At 46.4% G+C, this 18,288-nt stretch overlaps 1 protein-coding gene and 1 long non-coding RNA gene across 3 annotated transcripts in view; one reads left to right on the top strand and one right to left on the bottom strand.

Moving 5' to 3' along the window:
- Window positions 1-18,288, bottom strand: part of LOC135243276 (uncharacterized) — a 149,232-nt gene that overhangs the window by 82,421 nt on the left and 48,523 nt on the right. The gene's annotated exons all lie outside the window — the stretch shown is intronic.
- Window positions 781-18,186, top strand: LOC135243186 (low-density lipoprotein receptor-like). Of its 2 annotated transcripts, none has more exons than XM_064314811.1 (18): window positions 781-1,073; window positions 6,001-6,126; window positions 6,570-6,692; window positions 7,014-7,391; window positions 7,988-8,107; window positions 8,531-8,653; window positions 8,949-9,068; window positions 9,765-9,890; window positions 10,266-10,437; window positions 10,562-10,789; window positions 11,028-11,146; window positions 11,386-11,525; window positions 12,324-12,465; window positions 13,303-13,455; window positions 13,821-13,946; window positions 14,122-14,199; window positions 14,480-14,637; window positions 14,943-18,186. In XM_064314811.1, the coding sequence occupies exons 1-18, from the start codon at window positions 995-997 to the stop codon at window positions 14,976-14,978; spliced, it is 2,547 nt and encodes an 848-aa protein (XP_064170881.1). In that variant the 5' UTR covers window positions 781-994; the 3' UTR covers window positions 14,979-18,186. The 2 variants fall into 2 exon arrangements, with proteins under 2 accessions (XP_064170881.1, XP_064170880.1); XM_064314810.1 differs by having other exon boundaries at window positions 782-1,073; window positions 13,818-13,946.

Below are 18,288 nucleotides of genomic sequence, written 5' to 3'. Positions count from 1 at the left end.
TCTTCCCTAATGGCAAACATGCTAACAAGAAAACCACGCTGTCAGTTTGAGGAAGGCCAGTCCGATTTGTATTTTTTCGAAGAGGACACTGGATGACAGTCATATGTGAAATTTCCTTGCGCTGGACAAGAACAGATAGCAAGTAGCCTCACTTAGCTACCAGTGTAGCAGGTTCGCAAAGTCTCGCTGAACACAAGAGCAATGCACTCCAGTCTTAAAACTGCCGATGGTTGCTGATAGCTCCTCCCATCCCTCGCATTTTCTTGCGCATTCGCTGGTGTAGCCTACTCGTCTCCATGGAAACCGGATGAATTTACTTACCGGCGTGTGAAAATGTGAGAATGAAAAAACGATTCTGGTTCATGTAATCGTCAAAACCTTTTTTTCTTTACTTTCTATTTTCTTAAATTATGTTTTGCGTTTGATAACCCCGTGTTGCCGTTATGAATTTTAACAACTGCCTATGTTCGCAATTTTTTTTATTTTCGCAGGTAGGCCTAACTATTTATTTAGAGTAACTTGTTGCGTTAATGGAGCTAGGTTTGGTTTCAGAAACAGACAAGTTGACTCAACACCACGTAACACGAGAGAGGATGGGGGAGGAAGAGAAAATGAGAGATGACGGATACTTTGTTGCTTTCACCAGAATCTAAAGGGTTAACTCCCAACTCCCAATATGTGCATGGTGCGCCTCTGAGTCCCGCCTCCTGCGTACTGAGGTAGCATATTTCAAACATCACACCACTCTTCTGTCCCGCCCACACCATGACCATATTGAAATTGGTCAGATTCTGTTTCCTAATTCTATATTGGACACCATCCCTGCAAGTCGACCTCACAGTGTGTAGGCTACCTTACATTAACTTTACAGTAATAGCAGGAGTTCAGCAATATTTTTCTCAGAAGTAGCACTACTTAAAAAAAAGTTTGGTTTGGCTACCTGCACACCTTTCCACTTTAAAATTACCTTCTAACGAGTCAAGCAGAAACGGAGATGCTGTCAGCGGTTCGGTGGAATGCATTTGGACTGGCATTGCCCGTAGTTGTCCTGATGACCTGCCTTGTGCAAACGAGTAAGTCATGAAATACCCTGAAAATATTTTACAAAGTATTTGTAAAAGTTCGATTATGTTCTGACATATATTTCAAGTATATTCAGAATGTATGGAACGTTTATTACGTTAAAATTGCCTGTGCATTTCGGGAAATAATGAATGTTTTAACCAAAATGCCCGTAGGCTAGTGTTTAGTGGAAGCTAGGTAAAGTTTTATTGTTTGCATAGGTTTCCTTATTAGCGATTGCTTAAAATCTTAATGGTTTATTACAGTATGCTGCGAAATGTGACTGTTTCTGTTTTTATGATTTTGGTGGAATTAAAATGCCTGAGGCTACTAGGCTACTACCTAGCTATGTCGATTCATCGGTGCTTAGCATGTGGATGTACGTGTAACCGGTTAGCGGACAAGCTTGTTGTAAATCCCCAAAATTTGCCATCGGGACTAGACAGATTTCAGACTACTGTGTTTTGTAAATTGAGCTCACTTAAATAACCTCAGAATTCTCACTTTATGTCTATTAAAGTTAAAATTAAGGCGTACCCTAGGCGACCGGTGATTTCAGTGCGTTGTGTTTATGTTACCGGCGTTTGTATGAATGGGCCTTGACCTCCGGTTTCTGATTCGTTCTCTGTTGAATAACGTGAGATTCGGGAGCCAATCAGAAAGAGGAATGTGTTAAACTGCAAGAGTAGCGTAGTAAGACGTTCAAACGAGGACTTCGGAAAAGACCGGTTGTCATTGCCAGTATGTAGGGCGTGGCTCACAGTGAGAAAATAGTGTATTGACATTATAGTTAAATAGCCAAGCGATATAATTTTAGTCAGTTCTACAATTTCTGTCAATTCTGGCTTTCGAAATGAGATGTATATCAACCCTTTCTGATTTTGGTTGTGTTGGCATGAGTTTAAGCTCAGTTATTTGGTTGCAAATAACTTCCACCCTCTCCTGGTGGCCTTGATGTGTGGCTAGAACGTTAAATTAAGGGTGTGGTGTGTCGGGGACAGATAAGATTTTGGCCATCAATTTGGAGAATGAGCGCTACACACCAACAGTTTCATGATCTTGAGTTGGTTTGTATTTTGTTTGTGCTGGAGAACAATTGTAAGGGGTTTATGTTAATACAAAATTTTTAAATTTCCCACTATATATGCGCCAGCCACTTAAAAGGGCTTTCCAAAGGTGGAATTATTTTAAGGAATTTAGATGTTGACACTGAAGTTAACGAAACAATGGAAGGTAGTACCGTACAGGAACTTCTTTATCCGTTATACAGTTTCCCATCAAAGTACAGTGGCTACTGTAGCTAAAACTCTGTTCCTTTAGCTTTTGAGGTTATTTCGTAGGCTATGGACGTACAAGCCAGGGAAGTAAGAGTGTAGAGTGAATTCGCCCGTACTGCAGGCGCAGCCTCGAACTTAACCACTGTTTTTACCATATTTATAAGGGGTGGTGGTTGCTTGTGTCACCATTGGAAGCTTTAAAATGAGTGTCACCCTTAGGTGTAGCCTCATAAAAGCCTGTGACGTCGGATCATGTCACATACAGCATAGGACAATTTTTTTTTCGGAAGCGATATGTGGCGACACTATTTCCATGTGAAATGGACTACAATGAAACACCATCGTGTGTAAAGTAGAAAATCCCAGAACAATGCACTATTCCTTTTAGACTTTCAGAAGTATACCATACAGCTGGAATAATCTGAGGTGGTTTTGGCCATCGCGATTAAAATTCACTTATTCACATTCCCAAGGAAATGGGCGGAAGGGCAGAATTATGTAGGGATCTTACTGAACCACAACGTTCGTAATACCGCTTCGTAACCTGATTCTGCCACCACTCAGACATAATCCATAGTCAAAGGTCTCTGGGGATTTTAGACTGACACATTTTGATCAATTATTTAAGTCAGCTATACTGCAGCCATTAGCCATGTAAAGCTTTAAAGAACGCGCACTAATAATAGGTCCGGTTGCATGTAGGTACATGCTACTTGCGGAGGGCTTCATTGTTAAGTGCTACGTTGACATGGTCTAAATGGGAGTCTGGTTGGGTTGCATTATTACTCTAGCCTAATAGAGGCCTTGCGAATTATACTACTTATAACGTGCAGAATGGTGAGAGAATCACGTTCCTTTTAGAACCATCTCCACTCCCTGGGGTGTGTATCGTGTCGCCTGTGTCATCGTCAGCCTTGAGAATGTAAACTGGATCGTTATCGGCATTTGCACAGTTGGGCGGAAATCCGTCTTAACGGCACGCTACCACACTAGGCATAGCCTCATTTACCCGACTCTCTCCGTTACACATTAACTAAGTGTTAATGAAAGCTATCCCCTGAACCAAAAAGGGTTACACTAAACTACACTAACTGGCAACTGTTTCTGCCAGGCGCACTGTAGCTACGTGTGGGACTACCCCCTGACGAAATCGGCGCTATCCTGCATTTTCAACATTTATATAATAACTCTACTCAAGTGTATTATTCTTTCCCCTGTATAATAGAAATATCACTGTACATTTAGCATTGTTGCTGCATCCTTTCCATTTCAGAAGAATTACTGATTAGGTCAACATGCATTTGCATTGTTATATTTCCTGCTTGCTTATCAAGGGTGACTTACAGCTCACAAATAAACAATGTGCTCCTTGGGATGTCTGCTGAAGCAAGTCTGGCTAAAATAACCTTGCCCCCAGACACACACACCAAAAACACAAATACACACACCAGCACACAACGGCAATACATTCAGCACTCTCAGGGCTCAGCTATCTGTCACGTTTTACAGATGAGGGGCTGGATGTGTGAAACCATTCTGTGGTTACTTTTCAGTTACTAAATGACTTGACCTGAAACCTCAGTTCCATGTTCAGTGTGCGAGGTTATGACACAGAGAGAAAGTAACGTGAAGCCATTTCCTGTCTGGGAACCCTTTCAGCTCAGGTTGATGTGACTCTCAGCACTTTTCCGTCTTATTTTTAAGAAATTTGAGTTTTTATTTTTCTTCTTTAATGTACTGACTGTGTCAATATGGTCACATAGGAAATGTTACCACGGGGACCAGATAAGGGGCATTATTTAATCTGAAATACTCAGCCATCATCGATCTCTTGAACAGAGCCACTGGGTGTTGAAGGTTATCACGTTGCGGTTGATGTTTTCAGTGTTTATCGGGTACCTTTCTGCAGAAGTACCAGAGTTTCTTTTAATGCTGGTCAATGGGGTTATCTGTATTATGGTATTTCCAAAACATGTTTTTCTATTTTTGATGTGAGTATCAGAGCATTTTTAGTTATCACTCACAAGAACTGTGACTCTGTGACCTCAGTGGCTCTGGTTTTGACATTTCCTTCCTGGCAGGTAAAAAGTCCCTACCCCCTCGCCGTGCTCCCGTTGTGAATATATTAAGCGGAACCTCCGTGATTGGCAGTCGGCAACCGGTGGTGTGATTTTCAAGGCTCCTCCCCCCTTTCCATCTCTCTGTTGGGAGCAGGTGTCTGTCGTCAGTGTCGGGATGCCTGAAGGAACGCTAAATAAACAGCCAGGGGAGACTCTTACCAGGGCAAAGTGCTTCTCTGGCAGCACGCACTGTGACTCAGCATACATAGCGTATGTGGTTCCCTTGGATACGGCCTCGCTGTCAGAGCTCGAGGCCTTTTAATAACGTCCCTATTAGAAACATCCCGTGCCTAAATGGGATATGTAAATGCAGGGGTCTGAGGGACAGGTTGGTCAACAGCGAACCAGTAGTTCTTCCTTTTCCATCCGTCGATGTTTATACCGGTGCTGTCATTACATTACATTACATTCCATTACAGGCATTTAGTAGACGCTCTTATCCAGAGCGACTTACAGAACTTTTACAAAGCATTTTTTACATTGTATCCATTTATACAGCTGGATATATGATGAAGCAATTCCGGTTAAGTACCTTGCTCAAGGGTACAACGGCAGTGTCCTTACCCGGGAATCGAACCTGCGACCTTTCAGTTACAAGTCTAGTTCCTTACCCACTGTGCTACACTCCGACCACTCTGTCCCAGTGCCTGTCGGTTTTCTCTCTGAAAGCAGGTGCAAGCAGGTATGGAGCTGATTACGTAGAGTGCCTTAGTTTAATGTCAAAAAACCTGAGCAATCAGTGCCTGTTCCTCCATTCACCCAGCAGAGTTTGGCACCAGGTTCTCGTCGCATGAACCGAAGATGCCATTCCTTGTAACAATTCATAGTCTGTACGCGGAGTATAAGGTTCTCAATTGGTCGGCTGTTTTCACGCAGTGTACTTTGTCATGGGAACGCTTGCTGTGGCGCGCGCGTCTGTGTGTGTATGTAAATTCGTCAGTTCCCCTCCCTACCCCCTCTCATTTGCCATTTATGACCACAGTAGTGATGTGCTACTTAATGATGAAGACCACGCTGGCCTTACCAACCTGAATAGTGCCTTTAAAGACAAAGGCTTTTCTTTTATTTAATGTCTTGCTTATTTTGTGAAGGTAAATCAAATTAATTTAGGGGCTGTTGTTTAGATTAAACTCCTCAAAAAAAATGTCCCTGGAAACATGGTTAACAGGAAACCATGTTAAAAATTCCAACGGCATTACTCACATCCTGTTCCTGTAGCAATGCTGCATAGATTTTTCAAGCCCTATGCTGGCTTGGTCACTGTTGCAATTAATAATTGCTTGGTTTTAGGTTTTAGAGGGTGTGACTTTGTGAGCTTAGCTAACCACAGAGCAATGTAATGTATGACAGTATAGATTTATTATTAAACTGTTTTAACTGTGTGTGGCTGTTTAAAGATTAAGTTGAAAGCAGCATCAATAAATAATGAAGTTCTGCTCCTGCATTTGTTTATTCATTCAGGTGCATATGATGTCAGACCACAGGCTTGGGGGGTTTTGGGGAAAGGGAAATGGGTTATTGACCGTACTGCTGCTCCACAGGTGCAGCTTATACGTGCAACTCGAGGCAGTTCCAATGTGGAAACGGGAAGTGCATCACGCTGAAGTGGGTGTGCGACGGGACGGACGACTGTGGCGATGGCACCGACGAGCTTCCCGAAACCTGCCGTGAGTAACATGCCCCGCCCCCCCCCCCCCCAAACCCCCACCCACTCCGGACTCTTTTTCCACATTCTGCTCTCACACGCCTGCCATTACAGGACATTGCATTCAGTAAGCAGACACTCTTATCCAGACCAATTTACAGATATGGAGTGCATCAGTGTTAGTCTCAGGAATTAAAAAATGCAGTAGCACCAAGAAGGCACAGAAGGCCCATTTATAATCAAAGTATATTATTGTCCCTCAACCTCATCAATGTCCCAGAAACTACAAGTTCCAGAAAACTAAATGCCCCAAACTGCAGTGGGAAAAGGTCATATGGAGAGGTCAGCAGCACAGCTCTGCTCGGTTCCGTTTCACATTGTGACATCACGTCTGTTGCGGGTTTGCCCTGCTTCACGCAGTGACGGTCTCTCTCTGCATGGCCTGTGTGTGCATTGCCTCTTCAGGAGCCCGAACCTGCTCACCTACGGAGTTCAGCTGCGGGGGGAGGCTGAATCGGTGCGTGCCCATCGGGTGGCGCTGTGACGACAAGGCTGACTGCGAGAACGGGGCCGATGAGGACAGTTGTGGTGAGTACAGGGCCTAGCTCTTCCTGCGTCCTCCGAGCGATACGCCACAAGTGGACGCAAAAAAAACAGCATCTCTCTCAAATGAACTCAAAAATCCACACCTATCGCAAAGGAACAATCAAGAGAAATCACACTACAGGCAAGAGGACAAAGAAAATTCTGAAGAATAGAAATGAACAATGTGAGTGGACAAGAATCAGATTTTTGAACTACATATAAAAAAATGAAAATGGAAAAGGGAAAGAGGAGAAAGACATTAAAGAAGGAAAGCTGTGCCCCCCCCGCCCCCCCTTGCCTCACCATCCTATCCCACATCCCCAGTGCCCAAGACCTGCGCGGACGACGAGTTCACCTGCGCCAGCGGCCAGTGCGTGTCGTCCTCCTTCGTGTGCGACGACGAGGCGGACTGCGCGGACGGCAGCGACGAGGCGTCCTGCCGGGCGACCACCTGCGGCAGCAACGCCTTCCGCTGCAACAGCTCGCTGTGCGTGCCGCGCCTGTGGGCCTGCGACGGCGACCGCGACTGCCCCGACGGCTCCGACGAGTGGCCCGAGAGCTGCGGCGGCCACGCCCCGCCCGCCCCGCCCAGGCCCTGCTCCGCCCTGGAGTTCCACTGCGGCAGCGGCGAGTGCGTCCACAGCAGCTGGAGGTGCGACGGCGGCGTGGACTGTGCCGACCGGTCGGACGAGGCCAACTGCAGTGAGTGGCTCTCCCCGGCCCTGGCTTGCGCCGCTGCGTCGCATTGCCGTTTGGCAGACCCGCGGGAACTCGCGAGGGATCGTCAGTGCGTCTGTCCGTTATACGAGCGGCAGGGATGGACCCCGCTAACAACCCTGCACTCTGATAGGGCAGTGCCAGCCTAGAACGCTGCAGTCATACGTACATGATGATAGTGATGGTACAGTATTTGTATAACATACAAATACCACTACTATCAGCGAATGGCTATAGAATTTAATGTAATATACATTTCACTGTAGCATTTAGTACACTGTAGTAAACCTACTCTGTACTTTGCTCAGTGCTGTACTCCTTACTGTAATTCTTGGTGTTCTATGTGCTATGTTATACACTTTATAATGACTTCTGCTACACTTTTCACTCTACCTGCTACAGTTTGCAAAAGCACTTTGATTTGATAAAAAAAGTTTTTGAACACTCACAGTTTATCTGTGGTAAGCAAGGTTGCCAAATACTGGGGGGGAGGGGGGGGGGTTGATGAGGACGGTTGTTGAAATAAGGGTGGGAAAAGTGGCACGGCAGGACCCCGTCTGAGCCCCCCCGTTCCCTCTCAGGCCACCCCACGTGCCGGCCGGACGACTTCCAGTGCAGCGACGGCACCTGTGTCCCCGGGGGCCGGCAGTGCGACGGCGAGTACGACTGCAGGGACATGAGCGACGAGCTGGGCTGCAACGGTGAGTTCACCCCCCCCCCCCAATTCCACACAGAGTCCTGCAGGACTCTGGCCTTAGCACTACCATGCTGAGGATGAACTTCTGGACCTTGGAGTCTGTTACTGGCCATACCAGCAGACTCCCCCCCCCCCCCCCCCCCTCCTTGCAGCTGCAGTGTACTCTGATAGCTGCAGGCTGGAATCTCTGAGCCTTTTCTAAATTGGTTTCAAGTTAATGCCCCAGCAGCAATACATAACGGAAAAAATATTTACATTTAATAACGGTACGTGACGTTGCTTTCTTAAAGCCGGACCTGTTAACGGTTCTGTAGAGTTATTAAACCGTACTGTAAATCTCGCTGCACTGCTGTGGCCCTGATCCTGAAAGGCGCTGGCCTTAATCTCTCCTCCCCCCTCCTCCCGCCCCCCACCTCGTCCCCCGCAGTGAGCACGTGCGAGGGGCCTGACAGGTTCAAGTGCCGCAACGGGGAGTGCATCAGCGTGGACAAGGTGTGCGACAAGCAGCGGGACTGCAGGGACTGGTCCGACGAGCCCGTGAAGGAGTGCGGTGAGTGCACTTCCCGCCCCGCCGGTTCTCACAGGCTAATTTTTACGCCCGTTTGGCTGTGCTGGGGGTGGTTCAGGGGTGCTGGGGTGGAACAAATCCAAATTTCTGTTCATGGCTAACTCGTAGCTCGCTGCACATTTGGTTTCTCAGTAGAAGATTTTGTCTTTTTTTCACAGAATTACTCACGCATTCAAGGAGTCACATGGGAGCTGGGTGACGGCAGCAGCCGCCAGGCAGAGCTAACGATTGCGTTTTATTCACTGATTGTTCATTTTTTTTCACCTTCTGCCCCCAGATAACAACGAGTGCCAGCGCAGCAATGGAGGCTGCTCCCACGTCTGCAGAGACCTGAGGATCGGGTTCGAGTGCCTCTGCCCCGCCGGCTTCCGATTGGTGGACAACAAACGCTGTGAAGGTGAGGCCCCCCTCCCTCAGCTGTGTCCCCCATTCTGCCCAAGCCAGGCCCTGCAGCCCCTCGACATACACACCCACGTTTTCTTTACTCCCCTAAAAACAGAAACCATGAGAACCTCATGAATAACAGGCTGTTTGATTTGCGCAACAGAGGCTTCTGCGCCCTATTTATTTTTGGGAGTGGGGAGGTTTCAGTTGGCCGACCCTCACCTGGGGCTATCGTGTTTGCTTTGGCCAAATCGCCATTCCCGGGTGGCAGTGAACGCCATGTGGGTCACAGGTGAGGACAGCCAGCTCCCTGTCCTGTACCTGTCACCCCTGCCTTCACGATGAGTCAGCAGCCCCCCCCTTCCCCCCCACCCCTGTCCCGCCCGCACCTCCACCCCACGATGTCCATGATAACTGCATGGATGAAAATTCATGGTTGCAAAACGCAAAATTCCTCCCAAAAATGTATCCGTAAAACTGCAACTGAATTGGTTGAGGCGTAGTTTGTTTTCTAGTGTCTCAGAGGTTTAAACCTTATAGAAAAGAGGCGAGCGTCCCGTATTACGAATGCACTGCGCGCATGCAGATGTGCATTTCAAATAAATGTGTATTAAATACATCCCTTCCACACCGCTGTGCCCCCTGACCCCTGACCTCTGACCCCTGACCCCTGATGCCTCTCTCTCTTTGCCGCCGTCTCCCATCGCAGACATAAACGAGTGCCTCAACCCGGACACCTGCAGCCAGATCTGCGTCAATCAGGAGGGCGGGTACAAGTGCGAGTGTGAGGAGGGCTACCAGCTGGACCCGGGGACCAACGACTGCAAAGCCACTGGTGAGCGGACGCGCCAGTCAAGGGAGAGGTGGCCATGTAATGAACCAAAACTGACACACTTTAGAGGTGTCGTTCATCCCTCCCTGATAGCATCGAACCTTTTGGTTGAAATACAGTTATTTCAATGCAACAACATCGCTGAGCTCTAAACGTTTTTCACTCCTGTGAGCATTCATTGGTCTTCATGCAGTGTTGGGGGGTCACTTGTATTTCAGTTGGGTCAATTCAAGACAAAGAACTGAAATTCAATTCATTCATTAAAAAAAGGGAATCTTTTCAGTTCTCTGACCGAACGGAAACCGACTTGATCTCCGAGACTCTGGTGTTCATGCAGAAATCTGTATTAAAGTATTAACCCCCGTTCCCCTTCACCAGGCACGGTGGCCTACCTGTTCTTCACCATTCGGCACGAGGTGAGGAAGATGACGCTGGACCGCAGGGAGTACACGCGCTTCATCCCACAGCTGAAGAACGCGGTGGCCCTGGACATGGACATCCCCACCCGCAAAATCTTCTGGTCCGATCTGTCCCAGAAGAAGATCTACAGGTGAGAGCACTCCAGGTGGAGAACGAGGGAGGGAGTATATTTTGCCAATTCTTGTTTAGCCCAAATGCATTTTGTTGCATGTGTCAGAAAGCTAATCCTGTCACGCCCCCCCCCCTCCACTCAGCACCCACATGGATCTGGCTGGTAACTCCTCCCACCACAACACTGTGATTGGCAAGGACATCGAAGCGCCTGAAGGGATCGCCATTGACTGGATCCACGGCAACCTGTACTGGACTGACAGCTTGTACGGCACCATCTCCGTGGCAACCGTGGATGGAGCGCGCCGTAAGACGCTCATCGACCAGAACTTGGCCAAGCCACGTGCCATTGTGGTCGACCCCACCCACAAGTAAGCCGTGCCCCTCCCCCAGCCACCTGGCTGGCCAATCCATCAGCAGGAGATGGTGTAGTGCAGCAAGTTAATATGTAATCCTTGGTTTTAGTGGGTCTGTACTGTTTGGGTTATAATGGGACTAGTTTTTAGTGTTTAGTGTTATTATTAAAAACATTTACCCACTCCAAATGGTGTGAAACTGTGGTTATCTGATGAGTTTGGAACAGGCACTGACTGTGTTATGTCTCTGCAGTTTCATGTTCTGGACAGACTGGGGCACCCCGGCCAAAATCGAGAAGAGCGGGCTGAACGGAGCCAACCGCGTCACCCTGGTGGCGGACAACATCGAGTGGCCCAACGGCATCACCCTTGGTGAGTGACGACCTTTGACCTACACAGACCCCACTCCCTCCACTCACCTACCGTTACATGCCGTAAAGCAATAAAAGCTTGGCCGAGAGAAGATCAATGTCCGTTTGTGCACTGAGAGTACGGTCAGTGCTCATAAATCTGTGGATGTTTTTTGTGCTGGCTATTCAGACCTGGTTAACTGTTATCGTCAACTGTCTTCCCTCTCTCTCTTTTCCCCTCTCCCTCCCTCCCTCTCTCAGACATGTTGAACCAGCGGCTGTACTGGGTGGACTCCAAGCTCCACACGCTCTCCAGCATCAACGTCCAGGGCGGTGAGCGCCACACGCTGATCCTGGATCAGCAGAAGCTGGCCCACCCGCTCTCCCTGACTGTCTTTGAGGTGAGCACGTGCTCTGGGGCAGGAGGAAGGCGAGGGGGAGGGGGAGGGGGCGCGGGTGGTCCGCATCGGTCCTTTTTCCCTCGTAATATCCCGTGGAATTAAGACGTGGAGATTTGGGCCGACGGGAGGAATGTTCTCTGGGGGTGTGGGGGGTGTGGGGAGGGGTGTAAGAGGGTTTAGGATTTCATGAGCTGCCTGCTTACTGCCACTGGGGTTTCAGCCGGGCTTATCCTGCCTTGTTTTTCAGACACTTTGAAGGGTTTTTCATTTCAAATATTCAATGCCTGCATTATATATCTGAAAAAAAAAAACTTAAAGCTGCTGACTAAATGTACCTATGGAGGGGGGGGGGGGGTGGGTTTGACTGATAAATAAAATAAATATACAGATTATTTTATTTATCACAAAGAATGTCCTTCCTTATTCATTTGATGAACTGCCCCTAGCACCTCAGTGCTTTCCTTTGTAATGAACAAGTAACGTATGCATCATAAGGAGGTACCATTTCTGGCAGATTTTGGTCCTGCTTGATTATTCTAGGTGTATTGATTGAATCATTCATTACATTACATTCTTACAGGATTAGCAGACTTCAGAGCGACTTACACTTTTACATAGCATTTACATTGTATATGTAGCTGGATATGTTACTGAAGCATGCAGGTTATACCTTGCTCAAGGTACAACGGCAGGTCCTACGGAATCGAACTGCGACTTTTCGTTTACAGCAGTTCTACCGGTGCCACCTCCGTCTCCATTGAGTTCATTTGTATTGCTTTCCCTTTTTTTTCCCCACAGGAGAGAGTGTTCTGGACCGACGTGGGCAACAAAGCCATCCTGAGCGCCAACCGGCTGACGGGGGGCAACATCACGGCCGTGGTGGAGAACGTGGCGTACCCCGAGGACATCGTCCTGTACCACAACCTGAAGCAGCCCACCGGTAAGAGCTGCCCCCCCCCCCCGTGCAGGCGCTCCCGCCGCACCCTTAGCTGCAGTCTCGAAACTCAGGCTGCCACGGCTGTAGGACGGAGTGTGGCACAGTGGGTAAGGAACTGCGCTTGTAACCGAAAGGTCGCAGGTTCGATTCCCGGGTAAGGACACTGCCGTTGACCTGAGCAAGTATTAACCTGAATTGCTTCAGATATATCGCTGTATAAATGGAATACAAGTAAATGCTTGTAAAAAGTTGTGTTAGTCTCTGGATAAAGCCTGCAATGCGGGTGTAATGTAATGTAATGCCATCTGAAGGGACCTCAAGAGACAGAACAGTACCCACGGTGGCAGTAATACAGACCAGGCGTGGGTCAATTCATTTGAAATCCAGCCACTGTTTGAACTGAAATTCATGAATTGAAAAGGAATAAACAGTATTAACTCTGTAAGGACGCAGATCTTCCATTTTCAAACCGCATGGTCAGCTCTTGTCATTTGTACTGCGTTATTCTAGGTTACGGCTGATGAGACATTCCTGTGCCTGTGCTGTCTGTGCTGCTACAGTAGATATGGATGATCTGTACCAAAGGGCACCCACTTATGAATATTCATTAGGACGTTTCACCAATGAGAGCGCTGGAAATTTAGCCAATGACAGTGCCAGAAATTTAGGCAGGAAGAATGCAGAGCTGACCGTCTTGTGTGCAGGTGGACAGGGTGCGAGAGGCGGAATGATGGAATGGATTAAGAATGGCGAGAAAGCAATGGAGAACAAATCTAGTGGAGAAGGGAAACGCACGTTTGGGCATTGCCTGCTAAAACCCTGCCTTTCCTCTCTCGTCAGGTGTGAACTGGTGCACGGCGGGCAAGATCCCCAACGGAGGCTGCGAGTTCCTGTGCCTGCCTGCACCTCAGATCAGTGCGCACTCCCCGAAATACACCTGCGCCTGCCCCGACCACCTGACCCTGGGCCCTGACATGCGGAAGTGTGTGCCAGGTCAGTCTTATCATTATCCGCTACCACTGATCCTGGATCAGCACTTTTTTTCTTGTACGTTCACGTGTTTGGGGTTAGGGTTAGATCGAGGGGTGAGATCTGGGACTGCTGATGGGGGGCCGGAAGGGCCCGGGTTGTCTCCTTCAACAAAGCCCCCTGGGGAGCTTACTGAAAAGGGAAAAAAAAGTTTATCCCTGTTTCCCTTTCTCTGTCTTGTGCTCTGATATTCACTTATTCTTATACACATGCCCACACACACACACACACACACACACACACACACACATACATACAACACTCTCAAACAAACACTTGTGCACACAGAGCAGACAGCTCATTGTTTTGCTTTCTCCTGTCCTCAGCAGCTGGGAACGTGCCGAACCTGCCTGTCGTTCCCAAAGATCCCACGCGCCCCGCCACCACACCCGCTCCTCCAGGCCGGGCTAAGTTCCCTCAGGCCACCAGCGAAACCCAGGCCACTGAGCTGCAAGGTTCGCTCTCTTACTTCACTCTAGTGTTTCTTTTGCGCCTCTACATCATGAAACCTATGCACTTGTTGTACGTCGCTCTGGATAAGAGCGTCTGCTAAATGCCTATAATGTAATGTAATGTAAAAATGAGAGACCGTCCTTGACGTTTTTTCTTTCTGTTTCAATTTCAATCTAGGGGCCCACAATGGATTAGCCGCCATTCCCAAAGCAAACGAGAGCTCTCCCACTGCCCTGTACATAGTGCTTCCCATTGGTGAGTACCTCAACCCTTTGAGTCCTGAAGTCCTTCTCTTAAGAAAAAGAGGCAGGACAGTAAAATTAAGTCATCGTCATGTGACAGGAAAGAAGGTTGAGCGGAATCAGGGGGCTGAATGAGACTTCCGCTGCTCCTAGCCGATTAGCACATGGAGCAGCAAGACTCAGATTCCCAGTTTGCTAACTCTGGAGTTGGAATGGTTGAGCAGATGTGCGAGGCGTTCGGGCTGGGTTTGGGAGCGTCTTCTGGCCGCTGACCGGGTCCTGTTTCTCCGCAGTGGTCCTGTGTCTGGTGGCCTTCGGCGCCGTCCTGCTGCGGAGGAACTGGAAGCTGAAGAACACCATCAGCATCAACTTCGACAACCCCGTCTACCAGAAAACCACCGAGGACGAGGTGCACATCTGCAGGAGCCAGGACGGATACTCTTACCCATCGGTGAGCTCAGCGCATGCACACACACACACACACACGCACACACACACACGCACATACACACGTGCATTCACACACAATCACAAACACGCAAGCACGCGTGCCATAAAACACATTAACAATTTTCACTTCCTTAAATGCACGCTTTTCACTTCTCTAATGTGTTTCACAGTGTAATCGATTTACAGTGTATTCCACTAGTGGCAGTGACTGTATACTGTACATTACAGTATGTTTCCTTGGATATGATATTTACTTTTTAAAGTGTTTGGGGTTTTCCTAAGAGCTCTTTTTCGCCTCCTTTTTAGCGGCAAATGGTGAGTCTGGATGAAGACATGGCGTGATGTGCGATGTCCAGCAGGAAAGATGAAACCGCAGAAGACAGATGAAGATCATGTTAATATGCTGCTCTGAGAACTCTTAGTTAGAACTGTGCAATTTTTCTACTGTGGCCCCGGGAGCCAGAGGAGAGAAAAAGACTCCAGAAGAAAATAGATATAATAGATATGAACACTGTCCGTTCCGGTTGCCTGCAGCTTCCTCGGTTGCAAGCAAGAAGCGAGGACACTGCAACCAAAGAAGCAAAAACAACAAACCACTTTATGATTTTTCACTTCCTTTTTTTCTCAGAACTTTTTAAGAATGAAGGAGGGTATTCCCTAGTCAGAGTTGCCAACCATTTAAGCTCCTTGATGTCAGAACACAGCGGGTCTCAACAAAGCATTTGTAAGATGTTGTACCACTTGAAATTCTGAAGGTCTTTTTTGTTAGATTTTTATTCCTTTTGCGTTAATGTAAATATTTTTTCTGTCCATTGTATTTTTCAGGGGGTAGGGGTATAGCCATAACTAAATCTTGCACTAGCTTGAGATTAATTTAATGGGCTTTGTTATTTTAAATCCAACAAAAAGCTAATATTTAGATTTATTTAGATCAAATAATTTTTTTGTGCAATAAGGTGACACAGACTTAAGGTGACACAATGATCTCTGAACCAAATAAGCCTGTTTACAAATGGAGAGATTGAAGAATTAAGCACATAACGAATGTCATTTTCTGCAGAAGTGGTGAACTTGTAACCATTTCTGACCTCGAGAATTTAATCATCCAGACAGGGATACGGGCACATGATAAATATCTCTGGACATTGCCGTAGCTTTTTTGTGTGTTTTCCAAAGGGCCTTTCGACTGTTGTGGCACAACACCAGACCTGTCAAGGTTGCAAGCCTCGTTTACCTTGTGATGACGTCTCACTGTTGCCTCAGTAGCTCTGGTTGCGTTTCACTTTAGCAGAAGCAGAGGCAAAAATGCATCAAGGACAAAGCTCCTTTTGGAATTACTTGATGATCTATTTGTGACCCAAAGAATCTAGGTGGTGAACAGGGTATGCCGTTAACTGTGCAGCTGTAGAAGTGTTTGCACGGCAATTAGGTTTTATTCTTTTTCCCCCCCACTGTGGTTCATAATGCATTATGTGCTAACCAGGAGGCAGCTTTCAGTTCATTGTACATGTTTTTGTTGTTTGTCCCTTGCAAATTGTTCCCACTTTTAAAACTCAGTTTGTTCAACTTCAAATTTTTTGCTTGAGAAGAACCTATAAGCCTTAAAGTTGTGTAATGTGGCCAGAGGCTGTGTTTCCAGTGCTTGATCAACTAAGGATCATGATTACTGACACCAGTTAAAGATCAGAGGTGCTGTTAGGTACCAGATGCTACAGTCGTTTCTAAGGGTGATATGTAGGCTAATCAAGACTGTTGTCACGTGCCTGCCTTAAACTGCCTTAGTGCAGTTGTTACATTCCTATTTAAAAAGCCATCTCCCCTACAGTTCACCTGTGACCCTTGTACATAGGCCAAAGATCTACGTTTTTCAAATGGCTGTCACACCTGCAGCTTTAGTTATTTAATCCTCAGGACGGGGAACCATTGGTCAATGAGAACTGGTGCCAAACTGACTGGCCGCCTTGAAATGCTGAAGACCCGTCTTTTCACTGTTCAGTAATCTCTTCTCTGAACCAGAAACTAGTGGCCTTCTTGTAGACTAAGTTTTATAAGGTTACGTTTTTTTGTTCCTTTTTTAGGGGGGGTCTATGTATTTTTATAATTAGCCTTTCTCTTTGTGTGGTTTAAGCCAAACAGCATTAATCATATTTAAGTTTTGCCAGTAAAGCTGCATGACCAAACTAAAAAGGTTCAGGTTTTAGTACTTTAAGATAAAACAATTAAAATATGCAGTTGTGAGAATGTACAATGTTTGACTGTAGCTGGGTAACTGATGATGGGAGGTTATGGGAAAGATATTTTTTCAGGTGAGGTGTATGATATGGATCTTGTGAATCGTCTCTGTGCTTTACAGTGGTGGAAGGCCAATGTGTTTTTAGTCACAGTAGCCTTGTATTGTTAGCTACAGGAGTGAATTGGGTAAGTTTTCTGAAAAGTACCCAACAGATGAAACCACTGTGTCTTCTTTGTTAGTGTGATTAGTTCGAAGAGAACATATGGGGATTTACATAATACATGCCATTTTGAATAACACATGCAAATGTGATGGACTGCTAATCTTAATAACATGCCCTGTATATGAGTGTGTAAATATTTTGTTAATATGTAAATAGCTTGTACATCTCTAGTCTTGCCCTGTTGAGTCTGTACATGTTTCTTAAAATGTCCACCATTGTACATAAACAAATGCTTTTATTTATTTCTAACTCTGCATCCCTTGATTCGTTGTACCATTTTATTTATATATTCTGCTTGCCTCCAGCTAATATTCTGTGGGACTAAACACTCAAATCTACCATTTATATATATCAACATCATTATTATTCTTGTGATTGTACAAATATTGATCACGTGTGACCAGTGCTGTAATACCCCACAATTATGCCTTAAAAAGGGGACCACAGACTAATGTGATTGTTCTATGTATGTCTGTGCTGGTGGCAGACCTACCTAACTACCCTTTTTCATGTTACTGGTTTCACACACAATATACTGACAGTACTGTAGATTGCTAGGTACTAGAGGTTGCGCCAGCCTGGATGTTAACACTCAGAGAATCTGTGAGGTGAGGACTGTGGCCTGCTTGCTGCCCTGCCATTCTGTGACTTGAAAGAAAAAAGCTTTTTCCTTAAGAAAAAACACACGTAAACCCAGGTTGAAAAGCACATCCAGCATAGAGCTGTGTGGAGTGTCCCATTGTGAAGAATATCCCTTCAGGGAAAAAAACACAATTATCTTTGTTCGCTTTGTATTGTGTGGTACCACTTTGCACCTGTTGCCTTGCTTGCTGTTTGCTGTCCACTTTGTTTTTAATAATTATATGCTTTTTTTATTTTGGCATATATATTGTAAACATGAATGCATGAGTTCTGGGTAATCGGTTTCTATTATATGAAAAATCAAAACTGACGGATTTATGAAATTTAATGTAATGTATTTATTTATCGAATTTTACAATGCACATTGTAAATATGGTGAATCGCACAGCTGTTTTATACTTGCAAACTAAGTTGATTTATTGTATTTGAGAATATAAGCTCAGACCACTAAACCTTGTGTGAATGGTACTTATTGTCCGTTCAGTACTTCTAATTCTCTTGTCCGTAATACATTTTCATCAGTGTTTCAGACACTGAAAAATGTGAGACTGGTG

Source organism: Anguilla rostrata, chromosome 17 (assembly GCF_018555375.3).
Source record: "Anguilla rostrata isolate EN2019 chromosome 17, ASM1855537v3, whole genome shotgun sequence".
Lineage (NCBI taxonomy): Eukaryota > Metazoa > Chordata > Actinopteri > Anguilliformes > Anguillidae > Anguilla > Anguilla rostrata.
The sequence above is the reverse complement of the archived record's forward strand: the minus strand, read 5'-3'. Positions and strand labels throughout refer to the sequence as shown.